General features: G+C 40.8%; 1 protein-coding gene across 1 annotated transcript in view; it reads right to left on the bottom strand.

The window, feature by feature from the left end:
• Nucleotides 1-18,834, bottom strand: part of LOC146810884 (A disintegrin and metalloproteinase with thrombospondin motifs 2-like) — a 1,551,661-nt gene that overhangs the window by 344,385 nt on the left and 1,188,442 nt on the right. The window contains exon 11 of the mRNA XM_085617927.1: nucleotides 7,306-7,451. Within this exon, the coding sequence (XP_085474053.1) occupies nucleotides 7,306-7,451 (146 nt within the window). The remainder of the gene's footprint in view (nucleotides 1-7,305; nucleotides 7,452-18,834) is intronic.

The following is an 18,834-nucleotide window of genomic DNA, read 5'->3' as shown; positions in this document are numbered from 1 at the left end:
CCCATTCAACAAAACCCTCGGCTTGTTCTGTGTTGCCGGGCAACCCTATGATGACGTTGTCATTGTATCATCGCCAAAGCTTCAGTTTCGTCCTGTAGGGGTTGTCCTGGTGGAAGATGTAGTCTGCTTCAAAATGGTGAACGTACAGGCACGCCATACTAGGAGCGAATGTGCTCCCCATCGAAGTACCTCTAATTTGGTGCTATATTGTGTCCTCGTATTCAAAAAAGTTCGCTGTCAGGGCTAGTTCCGCACACTCTAAGATAAAATATCTTGGAGTCATATAATCCCACTCCCTCTCAAGTAGGATATGTTCGACCACGCTCAGGGTACGTCTCTGATGTATATTAGTGTACAGAGCCTCCATATCCATTGTGATGATTCAGTCTTTTATAGGATCAATCTCCATGTCTCTGAGTAGGCAAAGGACGTCTTTTGTGTCTCTCAGGTAGATGTTTGTACAATTGGTCTCTGGAAACCGTCGCAAAACTGTGACAGAGGCTCCAGTACTGAGGCAATTCCTGACACTATGGGTCTCCCTGATGGGGGAAATCTATTTTTGTGAATCTTAGGGAGAGTATATAACCTCGGGGTGCGAGGGTTTTTACACACTAGATACTCTGCTTCATGTCTCGTGATCCAATCATTCATAAGCCCCTCATCAACCATGCACTTGATTTGGTTGATAAGTCTGAGTGTGGGGTCGGTCTGGTAAATTTTATAGCTATTTCCATCGGACAGCAGTCAAATGCATTCAGCATGTTACACCTCTTTGTACATAATGATGATTTCTCGGCTCTTGTCTTCTGGTTTTATAATAAGTTCGATATTCTCCTTGAGGTCCGCAGGCACTTTTCCTTCACCCTTCCTTAGATTCTGGAAGTCCTTGTCAGGTAGAGGATGACACAGGTCACCCTGCCTAGTGGTAATTTCAAACCTACTTTGGTAAGAGAGTAATCCACAATCCTTTCCCGTCCTGATGAATGCTGCGGACCGCTTGGGCCATTTAGACAGAAACATGTTGACAATCGCTGTGGTGATGGGGTACTAATCCCCCCATTCCCCACTTTTCATTTTAATACCAAGTAATTGCCTGTTTAATAAATGTATTTTGGCATTTGCATTGGTTTTTAAAAATCACTCACTTACATGGGCCCCCACTTAGGTTTTAGATTAGTGCCTCTCTGTCTCCAGGTGTAGGTTCGCTATCTACCAAACAGAGTTTCCAGAGAGTGAGGACTGCCAATGATGAAGCATGACACCTGGTGGTGTGTGAGGAGAGTCCTTCACTTTTTGTGAGATTTCCGGTACGCTACCGAGTACCTTATAAACCCCCCGGTCAATCTATTCAGGGTAGCTTCTTTTGTGTATACATGTTAAAGTTGGAGGCCAGCTCACCCTGAATACCTCGTGCCTCTAGTTCCCTCCCCTGGGACTTCCCAGGGTTTGTGTGTTGCACAATATGCAACATCAGCCAGCAAGAGGAATGGTGAGAATGGGGTGCTTTGCACACAATTTACTATCACCCAGAGAGTAATAAGAGAGGCAAGTGGGGCATGCATTGGTCAGGGAGCAAAGTCAAGGGGGAGCTGCACACAGGAGAGAAAGAAGAAAAATAAAATAAAGTAGTTACTGATTGTAAACAGTTGAAGGCTACACCGTAAAAGCAAGGATGAAAAAGAGATGCACTATATGCGAGGGTAAATGAAGAATAGAGAGAAAAGCCACTAATACAAAGCAGGCAAATTAGATTTCCAAGAAAGCCATCTAATCATGAGCAGTACGTAGACTCTGTGGAGTATTGCACATAATACTATTTGCAACAGACAGCTGGAACTGTCTGTAGCCAGACTGTAAAAAGCTGCTCTCTTACCATCTTTACCATGTTACCAACTGCTCTCTTTCCCAGTCCTGCACCCCTAACAATCCCCAGCAATGAACATTCTAGAATGCTCATTTGCTTGATGATGTCTGCTTGGGTTTTAGATGTATTGTGGCATTATTCACCAGATGGTATGCTTCAGTCTTACTTGGTGAAATTATTCAAAACATTTGTGCAATCAAGATTATATTAATGAAATATATTTGCAGCTAAAATGTTCAGGACTATCTTGATATGATTGAAATGTACACAGATGTAGTGTTATCCTTGTTTATAATCATAGGTATTTCAATAATATTGGCAAAGAAGAATGTTTGTCTTAAGTAACAGTCTGAACTTCATCAAGAAGGCAAGACATGACATAATTTTACATTATACTAATCACCATTAAAATAATCTGGAATCTTTTGCAAAATGTTAAGGCCAAAATAGTTTTGTTCACTAAACATTTAATCATTTGAAAATGGATAGAAAACAGTTGTTTCCTACATGTCCTACAAATTGAATTATTTGGGTATGTCAAGCGTATTGGGAAAAATTATTGAATAAAGTCATAGGGAAAAATTATGAAGCTAAATGTTTCTTACATTGCACTCACTTGATTAAGTTCAGTTCGCAGAATTTTTTATGCCCTGCTTTCACTGGTAGGAGCATCATCATACTCCGCACCAGCCGATATTGGTTTATATTCAGGAGTGGCCTATAAGCCTGAGAAGCTGGATCATTCCCAAGGAACAAGGAACTTGATGTAGAAGCCGGAATGGTAGGTGGAATCGATGCTGGTAATGGTGCCAGGAGGATAGGTTTAGTTGTCACTGGAGCCAGAAAGGCAGGTCTCACATTTAACCCTGACAGAATCAATACCCGAAGCATACTGAGATGGCCTAATTCTGAAAGAATTGGTACTGTTCCTATGGCCTCAACTATTAAATTCATGGCATCTAAAAATTATTGAATACCAGTGTAGAAATTGGCAAAGCTACTATGTGGATCAACTTATGTGTGCGTTTCTGGGTCAGCCTTTTTTCTGGTTGGTTATCAAAATGGTCGTAGTATTCGTCAAAGGAAACATCCTTCTAAACAGGAGAACAGCCAGAAGAAATCCCTATACAGATGAGGTAGGGTGGGGGTAAACCACAGTAAAACAAAGGTCCTAGCAAGTTTTGACTTTACATTCTAGAGTGAAAAACATAAGAGTGCAGTCTTCAGAATTTAGAGTCTGTTGATGGAGAGAGGAAGGCACAAGCTATTTCTCAGTCTGGGAAGGATGGCTATAAACAAATGCGACAGCCTAACAGAACAGGAAGCTGGTGTTGTGGTGTCAGTGAGCATCATCACCTGTGCTTCTTCCTGTACCTTTATGCTTGTAAAATAGCTCGAGAAGTTCTCACTGTTGATATTTGTGTGTGTCATCTGTAGGTTGCACGTTCAATTCCTACCAAAGTCCCCTCAGCCTTTCATCCTTCCAGGGAAATTAAACTGAGTATCAATTTGAATTGGGTAATATACTTGTTTATTAAAATGGTTTATGTAAAGACCATTGGATAAATGCACTATACAAATAACAGATTATCAATATTAATATGCTGGAGACTTTGAAGAACTTGGCTTTTTTTCCACCTCTTTTAGTGGCACAACCCATTGGTCACCCCCCTGGCAGTCCCCACTTTTTCACTAACCTACTGCACCTAGATTGGACTGCTGAAGAGGAATAGGAGATGACAGCATTTAAGATTTTGTCTAATTTGGCCTTTACTGTAAGGTACTCAGAGGAGGAGGGTGACACACCTTCAGGGTGTAAACACATACATTAGCAAAGTAAATAGACTTAAACCCACCACATGTGCCCATGGGTGGAACAAGTATTGCTCAACCTCCTGCTACTCCATACTAATGCCATAGCACTGAAAAGAAACAGCAAACTTGACTCCATACCCTCCCCCCCCCCCTAGAAAGTAGACAATCTCTAACCTGGACTGTAACAAACAGATCCAACCAGAATAAAGATTCTGGGGCCAGGTGCCAGATAGCCATGTGGCCCTGAAGCTTTACATGCTAGATGTTACCTTCATGCAATCTGGTTTGGCCAGTGAGAATGGACTTACAAACTATATTTTGACTATGTTCTCTAAAGGGGGCTGCAAAAAACATCAGTTATAAAGGAAGCATTGCTGACTTTAGCTTTGACACTCACTATATTGGTAAACACTTATATTAATTGAATTCCGTAGTGGGTCATACATGTGATCACCACACATTATGCTCTAACACACAATCCTACGTGTCCATTTTGATCATACATTAGTCATTTGAAAGAGTCCATTCTGAGTCCATTAGACAATCAATACTGAGGGATCTAAAACGGTTTCTTATGTACGAGTGTTTCAACCCCTTCTATTGATTTTATTGAAGCAAATCTGATGAAAAGATCCAAAGTTATAACTGTGTTTAAGATGACAGCTCCTCCCTGCAAACAGCTCATCTCTGTTATTGTTTGAGAACATACATTCATATTTAAGCATTTCAGGATGAGTGAAACAATGACAATGCAAGTACACAGACAGATTTTTAGCTGGACTTATACATGAGTGAGCTGTAATACATTGTAGAAACTCACTATCAATAAAGAAGTGAAATTTCCCTGGCAGTTGATTAAACTGTTATCTTCCTAGGACATAACAAGAAATCTGCACCATTAGAAAACTTGACTAATTAGCCCTTGACAGGTCCTGCGTGCAAAATAATACAATTCGATAAATATGAGTTTCAATATTAGTTTTGAATTTTTGTTCTACAACCCTATATTTTTATTATTAGTAGCACATGTTTATTTGGAAAATCCATATTCTGAATAAATCATACAGTTCCATTAATTCTCATCTTTAATAAATTATTAATTAATTAAAAAGAGGTAAACACCGACGAGAGAGAGAGGCCATACTAGACAATTTGGGAGCGGTTGCCTCGACCTGAACACCTGGAGAAAACAAGTCCAGATAAATAGGGGAGGGTGCCCCCGGGCTCTGCACTGTGTTGCGAATCACCTCTTTAGTGTGTTACTATTGGTTGTGACTTTGAATTAAATGTCCTTGCCGCACAGCTTATTGTCTCGAATGCCCAACATGTATTCCATCTATGCGGGTGCTATGCGTGTGTCATGATTATTGTAATGCTGCAATTTTGTTATTAATAAAAAGTTATTTGAAAAAAAAAAAAAAGAGGTAAACAAAAATAAACTATTTATTCCTAAAGGGCTTGGTCAGACCTGGTTTACAGTATCAGTCTTATTTCCTCCAATGCATATTCAAAGATTGTTATAACCTACCCAACCATACCTCATCACACAAAAGGAAATGTTTACATCCGGTTAAATAATTAATTTCTCCATATTTCAATATCTTGCACAAAAAAGGCTAAATTGTGCAGTACTATATGTCACACCGTACATGTACAACATCAGAGGGCATTCCCCCACTGTTCACTCTGTATTTCAAAACATCTGGCTTCAGGAAATATTTTCTTGATGCCCACTAACAAGAGCATAGGCATAGAAAATGTTTTGTGAACTACGGGAGATTGCTGAATCACAGGTCTCACATCTTGTAAAACAGTCTCATCCACATGTAAGGTTAGGACAACCCTTATAGAGAGCCCAGATGAAAGGCCAGATGTACTGACGGTTTTTGCACTCAGAAAACCTGCAATCCGCAAAGATCAAGGGTTTTCCACTGCAAAAACATTTTTTCCGATGTACTAACCCCAGTTTGCAAATCTGAATAGTTTTCCAAAACACAAAATAGAGTTTCCGACTCCTACATAAATGCAGTTTGGAAGGGAATTGCTTTGGGCGTTCCTTCCGATTTCTGAATCAGGAAGGTATGACTCAATGATTTGCAACCACAATTTCAGTTGCAAATCATTGATCAGTTACCGAATCCTAGGTTGGGGTGGTAAGTGATTTGCAAAAGGGAAGAGGTACCCTTTGGACTCCTTCCCTTTGGCAAATCAGGGTGGCAATGTCTGGAGAAGCAGTGGGCTAACTTTAAATGTCATAATAAAAACCTTTCTTAAAGCAGCCCTGTTTTTTTTAAGGAACCCAGCCTGCTTTAAAAAAACATAAACTGTTATCAACTTTGAAATGCAGTCAAATGGTTGATGATTTATTACCCTTACGATTGTAGCCAATCACAGGGTGTCACACATTTTGACCTGCCTACGAAATATTAAAAAAGTAGGTCATTCTACGACCCCCATAATTCTGTGTTTTGCAAACTGACCTACTAATACATAGGTAAGTTCGCAAAATCAGACTGGATTTGCATAAAGTCTGTGTGCAAGTTGCAACTGCTTATTGATAATCCATTCTTAGTACATCTGTATTAAAGGTTTGCATACCCAAATCAGCTTATCACAGTTAATTGTGTCCTAATATCTGGCCTCCAATAAGTCTAATGAGGTTTTCGAATACTGCTGGGTTCTGCCCACACTACATTAAACCCTATCTAAATTAAAACCTGTTGACAATAGTCCAGCCAGGGAAGTGGTAGGGTTTGACCATCTTTGTACTTGGAGTATGCAGCAGCCTGGTTTGCACTCAGCCTCACCAAGTTTGATTCCCACATGCACCACAAACTTGACTCCAACCTGTCACATGTGTCACAAACCTGATTCCAAGCTCAAAGTTCAAAGAGCCAATTTAGGAAGATTGAACACTTTCCTGAGAAAAAAATCTTTCTGAGTATTTAAAAAATCTTTAGGTTTGCACAACCACAAAGCTCAGCTACGTATAATGCACAAGCTTCCTTTGTGCTCTAAATGTCTCTAGTCATGGAGTAGGTGGGCCCTGCCCTTCTCCATGTAATACATTACTAATATCCACCATGAATTTGATAACATGGTTGCATTGTCTTTACAAGCTGAGATGCTCATTTGACTTGCCCAGGCAACCTGCAAATGAAATAATCAAAATTCTTTATCACTTCAAGTGTGTTGTTGTACAGTTTAAATTATTTCTGTGAGGTATTGACTCAAAATCATGCATTTGCTTCATTTAGTGACAAATTGTGGATTTGCAGAATAACTCAAATTGATTTTTGCAACTTACACAATTAATTTTGAGTTCTCGCCATGAGTATCAGGCAGGTCGTTTTCTGACTCCCTGAGAATGTACAATGTGCTATGTGACTCATTAGTATAAAGGACGCATCACAAATTGCTTTCCTATAAAGCAGTTGGTTTGCAAATTGCACATCCCTCGGTTTGAGAATGAGAATACTATATCTGCTCCTTAGCTTCCAAAAGTCCTATAAATAAATGCAAACCATTGTACACTGCGGTAGTTAAACATGAAAAGGGAAGAAGAAAGACATATACGCTTGACGAGAAATCTTTTCTTAAGAAATGCCAAGTAGTTGTAAACTTACTGTGGATTGTCACATTGCCTTGTTCTGTACTTCACGCCAGTGCCACAAGTTCGAGAACACGAGCCAAAGCCACTCCATGCTCCCCAGTTGCCGTCCTGCTTCAGGATATCTGGAGTCAGCCAGATACAATGGCCTTTAAAGCAATGCTTTGGAAACAAAAGAATGTTATATACGTCATTTATGCGGAAACGGATATTACGTTTTGTTTACTGGTGCTTCCGCACTCCACAAAGAATTGAGAGAAGAAAACAACAACTAAACATTTTCAAGTGTACCTCGGTGAGCAATTGCTTGTTCTTATATATCTAAACAAAGGCTCCCTCTATTGTACTACTAACACAATAGATAATGTTTCTCAGTGTTAAAAGGGTATTGACATTAGATTCATTCATTCATTCATTTATTCATAGTTTTTGTCAAAACTAAGTGTGCCACTAACTGAGAAAAAGAAAAATGAACACAGAAATAATTGGTTCAAATGTACGAATTGTATTTGAGGGAGAGTGAGACTTGCGATTTTCGATTATGGGAAATGGTATTTATCTTAAAAATTGAACTTCGTTTCTCACTGCACGCAATTTTATTTGCCGCCATTCCTTTATTTGAACTGTATCTTATGTCAGCCATGTTCCTTTAAACTATGGGCCTGATTACGAGTACACCGGTCCATAGGACCGCTGTGCCCGCGGTGGCAGACCAATGACCGCCACACTGTAAAACCGCCCGCAGTTTTACGACTGCGGTGGTTGGACTGCCACGAGACTGCCGGCACTGTCGGCATCAAGGAATATGCTGCTGCTGAACCTGCCATGAAATGTGTGGTGGAATGGCAACAAAGGGGGCCCTAACATGGCCCCCTGACAGATTTGGGCCTAAGGGTGCATGCAGGGGGGCCATTTAGTGCCCCCTGGATTTGCGCCCCAACCTGCACGATGTGGCATAAATGCCACACTGTGCAGGAAGGTGCAGTCGGCGCTCTGACTAAGGTGGTCTGTATGATTGGCTCTTCAATGAGCCTAGCAGACTGCCGCGGTCAGACCATTGGAGGGCCACCCGTCAGACCAGGATTTAACTCCTAATCTGGCGGGCAGTCACACCATGGCTTTGGCGGTCCTACAGCAGACGGTGTGATGCACCGTCCACTGTAGAACCGCCAAAGTCACAATAAGGCCCTTTGTCTTCCTAACAGTAAAGCATATTGAATGACCTGTTCATGTTTGATTTGTACACCATGTACACCTTTTATGCCCAATAAAAATAAATATATATATGTATATATCCTGAGCAATTGATCCATTCTCATTCTTATCCAAGTGACATGTTTTATATCTGTTCTCGTAACATTACAGTAATTAAATGTCCTCAGTTCCTTGATTTCTATATAGCTATTGGTTCATGTATTAAGCTATATCTTCCGAGTTAGGATTGGTTGAAAACAATGATTTCTCTTGAATTTGTATATGTTTGGGGATAGTTCAACATGATAACTTTTTCACAAAAATCTAAACCGATAACAGTTTGTTATGCACTTAGAATTATGTTGCGGCCAGGCCGTGAGTAGATACGTTAAGCCCTAATGGTTCCTTCTTTTTGTTTTCCTCTTTGGGTGGACCAGTTTCTCACTTGCTTACTCAGGTCTTTAATCCACCCCTCCCCAGCTCTTGCATTAGTTGTGTTCTGTTCAGCATGCTGATTCTCATCTCTAAATCATGGCCCAAAAAGGAGGTCTCAGGATGGTGTCTATTTGAGGTGCCAGAGTCACTACACTACAGATGACCTTGGAGTAGTAGCAGGTTGTTTCTTTATTGGTTTGCTACTCTCTGTTTGTAGATTTTTTTTGCATAGTTGACTTTCTGCATTACAAGACCTAAACTGATCCCTTCTAAATTGTGCTGCTTTTTTGACTTTTTATTTCATCTTGGAATATCCATAGATTGTCCTCTAATATAGAAAAAATTAAAAAATATTCCAAATCCATAGTGGTAATTTCACTTCTTATCCTGTCAGTAAAAAACACTGACAGGATAATAAGCAAAATTACAAATATGAACTTGAAAGATATTTTAATGTTTGCGATATTAGAGGACTATCTAGTTTCTATTCGACTTTCAAATTATGATAAAGGCACTTCAATCATATTAGTGGATTAAACATTACTGTTTACCCCTGGATTCAGAATGCACCATCTCTTTGTCCAAAAAAAGTAGGGAAAAATATCTACCGGTGTTTTTGATACATGAAACATTTCAGTGCTTCAACAAATTAGCATTCAGCCTTACATGCAAAAGTGAATTGACACAGGACCTGTTCAAATTCACCGGAAATGTGCAATTAAAAACATTTTTTAATCAATCTTAAAATTAGATCACACAACATGGTAATTGAAACATGGATATGCTGCTATTGTTGGAACAGACACGAAACACGTGTGGCTGCACTAGAATGGGGAAAATGTTCTCAATATGAATGAGGTATGATATAACACGCACCACCAGAAATACATTCAAATAGGTGAGACCCATTCATGATGAGATACACATGGTTGATTTGAAATGGAAAAGCAATTGCATGGAAGACTAATATAAGAAAGACAAAATTATTCCTTGGCATTGTTTTTTCAAAACAACAACAGTTCTTTTCTGTTTATGTCACTATGACAAAATAAACCTTGTATTTAGTTTTTGGGAATTTATGATGTTTTGAATGACTATAATTATTTTTTTCACTTATAATGAATTCATTGATTGTGAATCTTTACAAACAGTTATAATAAATTCTGAGATTTTTTAAAGTGATTCAATTTAGCGAGGACTTTACCTTGTGTACCAACATGCCATAGAGGTATGTTGATTATTTATGTTCACCTTTGTTTATGTAACCCTATGTTTTTCTTCAACTATGTCCTGTTTGTGTAGGTGTTATCATGTGTATTTGAAAATAATTTCAATAACATAATAAAAAATATGTGTTTGTTTACAGATAACAATATACATAGATATTTGTGAAAATATTTGGCAAGTTTCATACATTACGTACATTGTTGATTACAGTGGTGCCTGGTGAATTCTGCTACAGATGCTGTTCAAACACCTGATGCATTTTGCATTGAGTGAGTGAGGATGGCAAAATAATCCGACCTTGCCAATCTAGGTTGAGGGGCTTTTGATGAAAAGAAACTGACATGTTACAGTGCTTGTTTGCTAACATATGTATCTAAAAAATCTATAGGTTTGTAAGACAGCTGTGTAAAGAACATTCCAATACCATAAGGTCTTCCCCAATACAAAGGACAATTGCTTCTCAGCAAAATATGTTAAATCAGAAAAGTGTGCACACACTGTAAACACTACATGTAAAGCACACAGATATTTGTATTGTATCATCATCATCATCATCAAGAAACTTTATTCGGTCTAACAAGACCATAAACGCACATGAATCATATTTACATACATCAATCAATAAAAACAAAATACATCCAAACCCACTAGTAAAAACAGTAAAAAAAACATCTAAAAAAATAAATTATCTTGTCAAAAATCAACTTGTGCAGTTCGAAAACTGAAGGGGACATATTATACATATTAAGGAGGTATAATAATTATTTAAATCAGTCATACCTAAAACAGGATGCTCTTTATTGACCCAACCATAATACTGTACAAACAGCCAACATATGAAATACCACCAAATTTATGTCCATCTAAATGTAGATCTAGTAGACATATTGTTCAAATTAGGCAAATAAATAAACATACCAGATGGTTTAAAAACATAATACAATAGCCAAAAACAATAAAGCATGATAAAGTGCATTGTATATAAAAACCAACTCCCACAATGGAACGTAAGACAATTAGGTAAGATTTCCAGGCCCCTCTACAAACATCTTTCTCAACCACAGCAATGAGGCCAGAATGCATTTAACAATATTAGTTGTATATAATCCGGGAGTAACTGTAAATGCATAAGAGGAGGATTAAGCTGAACAAAGTGCAAATATTTCAATAGGTGCAATAAGAATGTCCTATGAGGGATGTCATAAAAAAATATAAAATGCTAAAGGTACTGGGGAGAACAATTGTCACAAGTGCAAGTGCTCAGTGCCAGGCTTCAGAAAAGTCAACAAGTGGAACTGATTGAAACTAAATCTGGGTTTCTCTAGCTCTGTACCCTCCCTCTCAGATTTCCTCCATTGTATCCTGGGTCCAAACATTTCTGCCTTCAAGATAGTAGATGGCAACTCAGGGCAGGTCTACCTGAATAGCTGTCCCGAATATATGTCAGCCGTTTGACTGACCTCCACCCATCCAGCTCCAGACAATCCTTAACTATCTCCCGACTTAGATGGTTTTTGGGATGCACCCAAATGGTAAGCCACCTAATTAGGGGATGTAGGGCAATGAGATCCAACATACAGGGCAATCCTAGCTCCACGTGGACCATGAAAACAGGACAGGAGTAGAGGCGGGAACCGCCAACAGAAGCCTACAAAACCCATTTTCCTCCACTTGGAGCTCCCTTGTGTTTACGTATCCCCTTACATTACTGCCATAAGTGGCCACCGATACAGATTTGGCCTTATAAATCTTAATCAGAGCGCCCAATGTGTCTGCTAACAATTTGAGCAGAGAAAGAAAAAAGTGCACCTATGGATCTAGGCAAGGCTAGTCTCTTAGAGTTTATCAAACAAAGGGGTGCACATAGACCAATCAAAAATCATCTAGGGATCGTCAAAAATGACCCCTAGATATGTATAGAGCCAGACCGTGGATGACCTGTTTCCCTGAACAAGGCAGGGTCTTGACTTGGTCCTTTTAGATTTAGTAGAATTGGTAGAAAGGTCGAGACTATCCATATATGATACAAATCCATAATGCAATGTCTGGAGACCCAGGGCAGTTCTAGCCAACAAGCCGGTGTCATCTGCACATACCAATGCAGGATTCTGACTGGAACCTACTCGAGGGCAGTCCACCTGTTCATCTAGTAACCTACCCCAAGATCATTCACATACAAAGTAAACGAGAAAGGGGCCATTATACCACACTGTTTTACTCCACTTCTCAGACGAAAGAAGCTGGTGCAACACCTGTCCATGTTATAACTGACAACTGCCCTCATGTCCTTATGTAACTCACTAAGGAAGTAAACAATGTCAGTATCCAAGCCCATATCCACCGGGATCTGCCATAGTTTGGATCTATTCAGCTTATCAAAGGAGGAGGATAGATCCATGAATGCGATGAACTTTGACCCTGTCTTTGCCACAGTATACCTGTTGATTGGCAAATAAGGATTAACACACTGGTCACACATGCCCAGACCTGATCGAAACCCATACTGAAGATCTGGGAGAACCGACCCATCCTCTGCCCATGACATGTCCCTCTCCAGAATGTTATGTTATGTTAAAAGGTTTTATAAAGCGCGACAGCTGCCTCAGCTAAGAGGCGTCCCGGCGCTAAGCAACAGAAGAGCAGTACGCACAAAACACTAAGAGCCTACAGGGAAGGGAACAAGAATCACCTTGCCCATCACCTTGATGACCAAGTCTATCAAAGAGATGGGCCTTTAGCAACAAGGGAGATCTCTAGTACCATTTTTATATACAGGGATGATAATGGACTGGGACCAAGAGCGCAGAATACCTATACGTACAGCCAGATTAAATAGTTGAGTTGATATTCGAGGCCCAAATACTAGGGGATATCTTTAACAAATCAGCATGAATCCCATCAGGGCCAGGGGCCTTGTGATCTCTCATACTTTCAATAGCTAACGTAACCACCTCAACTTCAAATGTTAAATTACACTGACGTGTTGTTAATACTAGGGGCTCGTAAGAGACAACACAGTCCACAGAACCATAAATGCCCTCAAAATGTTCATTCCACTTCTCAGGGAGGATATCGGAAGAAATGGCATGTGCTCCATTATCATTAAATAATGGACAATTAACTATCACCCAGAATAGGCTGCTGTCAGCCCTAGTTGTGGCCTCCATAAGATCAGACCAAATATCCTCTCCGAGTGCCCTCTTTCTCCACTCAAGCACCTTATTATATGCAATACTTCTAGAAGATATTAGGCGCTGATCTTTGGGGAGAGTTTTGAGCTCAGACATTAACAATTTATGGCCCTTTAGCAGTTTTTATTGAATCATCTGGGTTTGTTATTTACGACTGATTTAAGGGGAAGAGATGATCTATACTTTAATATCCACCCCAATCTCAATAAGCATTCGAAATGCATCATCATCATACAAGTCCACCAGGCACAACTCAAATTCCCTACCCTCGGCAACCACATGACTCTTCGGAAAGTCCTCAGGGTTCATCTTGGACCACCCTACTCTTCTTCCCTGATCAGTCACCTTACCATCGACGGTGATTATGGCACTCTGTACTGGGGCTCGTACCAACAGGTCATTGATACAAACAAATGCAATAGTTGTCCCTGAAACCACAGACACTTATATCAAAATGACCTAACAGATTCCACATGGATGCAGAAACAAAGATGAAATCTATTGTAGAATTCATACCACGTCCAACAAAAGTGGAGGAAAAAACTACCATCTGGACTTTTGGATACTTGAGTCATAACACATTCCAAATGAAACTACTCCAGGATATTATAAAAGAAGACTCCCACTTGGCTTTGCAAAGATGCAAGGTATCTTCACTGTTATATGTCACAGAAAGCAAAAGAATATGAACATGGATATATATTAAAATCTCCCGCTTGTATATATTCAGCTCTTGTGATACCCCAAGAGTCAATGTCCAACAATTGGGACCTAATGGCTGAAAGCGTATCACTAAAGGTAGGGCCATTGCTTGCTTTGTGAAAGTTCACCATAACAAAGCCACCGACCACTGGTGAGGAGAACAAAATGGTTTGCACATTAAGGGAAATTATAGCCAAATGCTCCAACCTACAGTTTAGGGAGAGAGAGACCAAAGTTAACAAGCCACATTTTGAGCATCCCTGTGTAGAGGGTGCAGCAGGATTAAAAAAGACTTATAGACGTCCAGGAAAATGGATTGCTCAACCTCCCATGTCTCCTGTAGACAAATTATGGTAAAAGTCTTAAGGTATGCCAACCAATCTGGGTGAAATCTTTTACTGTTTACTCTTGCCACATTCCAGGAGGCCAACCCGAGGGCACTAGCAGTGGTACTACAGTTAGGTAATATTTGTCTCCCTGTAATATTAGTGGGACCGGAGACCTCATTCTCACCACAATGAACCAGCGTAGAAGAACCTGGGGCTGTAGAATCATTGGTAATGTGACTTCCTGTAATACTAGTGGAGCTACGGGCATCATACGTGTCTATGCCAGGAAATCCGCCCTTAGGTATCCCTCAATAAATGAGAGGCAAATTTGATTCACCCAATAAGAGTGCCTCATACCAGTTCACCACATTGGTTATCTTTACAGGCTGATCACTAGAACTACTCTAAATATTGATACAGACCCCACTAGCATCACACATCAAAGAACATGATGGTCTCAACTCAGAAGCACCATACACCTTAGACAACAGGGCCCCAGGATCTAGCAACTGGGTTAATGTCCCACTAGAACCAATCACCAGACCTATCACACTTAAGTAAGTCTCATTTTCTGGGCAAGAAAGTTAATCCAGTGCCTCAACCCCCAATGCCTCAAACCTGTTTGACATTTTTAGGACACAGTTGTTAGCCTCAGACTCCCTCATATTCCTATTATATTGACATGAAGTGCTTACCCTGGCCCAAGGTGGAGCTGGGGCAGTCGTTGGCTGATAGAAATATCCCAAGGGCAGGGTCTTGTTGGTAGATGAACAAGCCATCAGACTGGCAAGATTAAAGACTGTGGGGACAACTCCCAAACAATCAAGATTGCTAACAACAGAATCCCCATTGAGGGCTTTAGGGGAGGGTCCCCCACCCAATCCAGCCTCTGGGCCAAAATGAACCTATTTGCCAGACTGTGGCCCTCGTTGCCCAGAAGACACAGCCAGTGACTCACTTTGTTCCTTAGGCTGTGATAGTATTCTCTAGTTCTGTGTTTCAGAGCAGGAACCAGCAAGTACTACAACGTAAGGCACTGAGGCAGGTGGGTAGTTTAAAACAATACAAGAAGGTATTGGACCGATCTTTGTTACAGCACTAATCCTACCTGTGGGGACTTGGCAGCTTTACTAGACCAAGGGTCCCTATGCTCCGCTGACAACTCAGAATGCCCATGGGAGCCAGGCTGCGTGATTTGGGTTGCCAAAGGTTCCTGTCTGATGAGAGGGTGGGTAGGGGGCATTAAGGAACCATCTTTAAGTTAGCAATGTAGACCTGTGGAGGTCAGTGCGGCCCCCTCACGATTTTTGTACCCACCTTCCCCAACCCTTCGGGGACAAGATTCACAGTGTCCACAATTGGCCCCATCGATGACAGATTGGTATTACAAAACTGTTCTAAATTATTTAAACTGGCCTAAATTGATGATAGTGTATCTAACCATTTATCAACCACTACTTCTATAAAGGATTGCACCATTGGGGCAAAGCCACTAAGATTAGTATTTACAATATGGTCAATGAGCAGTCCCTGGCGGTTACCCTCTGCGACTGACTGCTGAACCAGTCTGCCATTGGTCTTAGTTCCATTTTGTGCAGCAGCTATTTCTGCCCTTTTGCCTTTTGTATGATTTGGTGCCGGGGGCCACAGTCCGCAGGAGAGTTCCTGGTCCCAATCACCACATCCAACTGATGAACATCTGCGATAACAGTTATGCAGTGGCTGGCTGGGGTGAACTCGACCCTCCTGCAACACTTTGACTCGTGCCATCAAGGTTCAAAGTGGGGGTTTCCACAGGACTAACTGCAGAGGTTACTGCTGATACAATGGGGGCAGATTGAATACCCAGCCTCTCCTCAAATGTACTAATTTTTTCATTTATTGCCCCTGCAACGATAGCTAGGTAGGAAAGAATGAAAGACTTGGAGAAGCCATTAGGCATGGAGTCCTTTTGGGCTTCACTTAGCTATAAGTTCCCCGTGTCTGCAGAAATACTTTTTTGCTTGCCCATCTCATAGCGAGGATGTAAATGCAGCAAAGTCCAAGGATAATAGCTGAAGTCAGGGGACCCCCACAAGCATTTCGTTACTTTCCCTGCAACAGTCCACATGTCAGACTTCCACCTGCTGGGCTAGCATCAATAATTCAACAGGCTGAGGGTCAGCGATTAGTGCAAGATCCATTCCACTTCTTGAGTCATCACAGTCTCCCCATCAACAAGCAACCCAGGGGAGGATCAAGGTGCTAGGGAAAGTATCAGCCATATGAAGTTAAAATTCTTACCAGATGAGGAATACTGTATCCTGCTGTGAAACCAATGGGGTTGACCCAGCCCAGCTTCTTCTGCCCGCTGAGAGGTGCAGGTGGGCCCGCCCTTGGTCTGGGCTTTTCCCAGACGCATCCCACACTAGGGACTTGGAGAGGAGCCTTTGAGCGCTTGCAGGAGGAGGATCCTTTTCATCAAAAGGCACCTATGTGTAGGTGCACCTCCTGTCATACTGAAAGTTGGGGAATGGAGTCCCCTGTGGTCACAAAGGTCCAGAGGGGTCAAGTGCCCCAAGATAGCTGGCCAAGATGTCCAGAGCTGCGGGCTTGCAGAGGAGCTTTTGAGCCTCATTGGAGCCCCCCCCCCGAAAGTCAACTTGCTGCTGATGCGCCTTCTGGCACAATGGAAATTGGGGGATGTATTCCCTTGTGGTCACAAAGGTCCAGAGGGGTCAAGCGCCTCAAGACTGCTGGGCAAAATGTCCAGGATAGCCAAGGTGTCTGTATTATATCATTAATGCAATGCACCCCCACCACCACAGAGCTGGACAAATCTGCACTCATTAAACATACGCCAGTAGTAATGACACCAATTGTTTTAAAGAAGAAAACTACAGTAAGAGAAATGTTGTAAATCATTGCACCTGTTCCTCCTATAAGTCCATGGAAAGTCAAATGCCAGGAAATACAATACCATCAGAAACTCTGCTTCTATGTTCAAGGGCGCTGCTACCCGATAGCTAGGCATGCCATAATACACCTGAGTGTTACACAAATATTCCAGAGTACTGACAATGTCAGGCTGATGCTAAAATATTTCAGAGTGAACCAAATAAATATTTGCTAAGGCAAACATTACAGTCCTCAGATACTAAAGCTAAAACCTCAAATAGCAGTAGAGAACATTGGATGTGTTGGTGCTATTTCAGTTTAAATAATATTTGTTTTTTAATATGAACAATTTGCAATTGAAACAGCAATGACGTGGCGTATAGAACTGTGTTTTCTTGCCAATGACTGAGTTAGGCCTTAATTAGGCATTGGCTCCATCTTGGATTTAAAAAGATGCTACTTTTTACATTTAATTGACACAGCATGCAGCAAGATGTGCACTTTGCAATGACATGCTGTTCTTGAAGAGCCTTGTAGGAAGTTCCTTAGTTAAATTGTTGCAATCAAAGGTCAATGCATTCTTTTTGTGTACATAACAAATGTAACTACTCCGAAATAAAATGAATTTGAATGGCAAAGTAATAGCACAAGCATTGGCAAAGTCAGTAGGTCTCGGCTGCGATTTACATTGACTTTGGTAATGCTTACTGCTATTTAATAAGCAGAAAACCACCAAAAATGCACAAACAGTCTCAGCAGCCAACTCAAATGGTATTTTGTTAAAAATAAAACAAACTGCAAAAAAAGATGTTTGCCGTGTAAGTGCACACACCCGCAGGTGGCCTTTTTTGTGAGAAATGTATTATTTTCAAAACTTGCTATTTCAAGATGGCACTGTAGGTATACATGCATCTGCTTTGTTCAATATTACAAAATACATTAAAGGTTGACTGCCATGGATAAACGTGCATTCATGGCAGCTATGTATGAATGCATTGTTTTATTTTAACAAATCCCAGGCAAATATGATCACTGTGGATGTGTAACCATCTTTGAATAGGATTTGTCAAAATTAAACATCACCATTTTGTGGATGCCCACAGAGCCTCCAAATGCATGGGCGACCATCTTGAAATGGTCAAGCTTGCTGTCTGTTGTGGGAAGTAAAAACAGTTTAAAACAAGGGAGCGTGGAGGAGGAGGCAAGATGGTGCTTGCTGTGGGAAAGAGCTGGGTTGGGGATGATGGGCGGGGAGATACAAAGAGACAGAAAACAGTCCCTCCATGCACTGAAAAGCATGATTAGATGCAAATAGTGGAAGGATACCTTATCCAATCAGAACTCTGTGAGACCTAAATGCTCCCGGGCAAGATAAATACAGTGAGGAAAGCAACTGAAGAAGGAAGAGGGAAGTAAGATAGAAAAAAAAGTTATCCAATTATAAGCCAGGGGTTGGCCAAAAATCCCCAGCATATGCAATGTATTAGAAATGACTGGCCTGGACAAAAAAAATCTAAAGCTGTTTGTAGTTAAGAACTAAAAAGGGCCCCAAAATCCTGCTTTCGAAAAAACGGTCATAGCTATTTTTTT

The sequence above is a fragment of the Triturus cristatus genome, chromosome 7, assembly GCF_964204655.1.
Source record: "Triturus cristatus chromosome 7, aTriCri1.1, whole genome shotgun sequence".
Lineage (NCBI taxonomy): Eukaryota > Metazoa > Chordata > Amphibia > Caudata > Salamandridae > Triturus > Triturus cristatus.
Note: the sequence above shows the minus strand (reverse complement) of the source record. Positions and strands in the feature narration are given on the sequence as shown.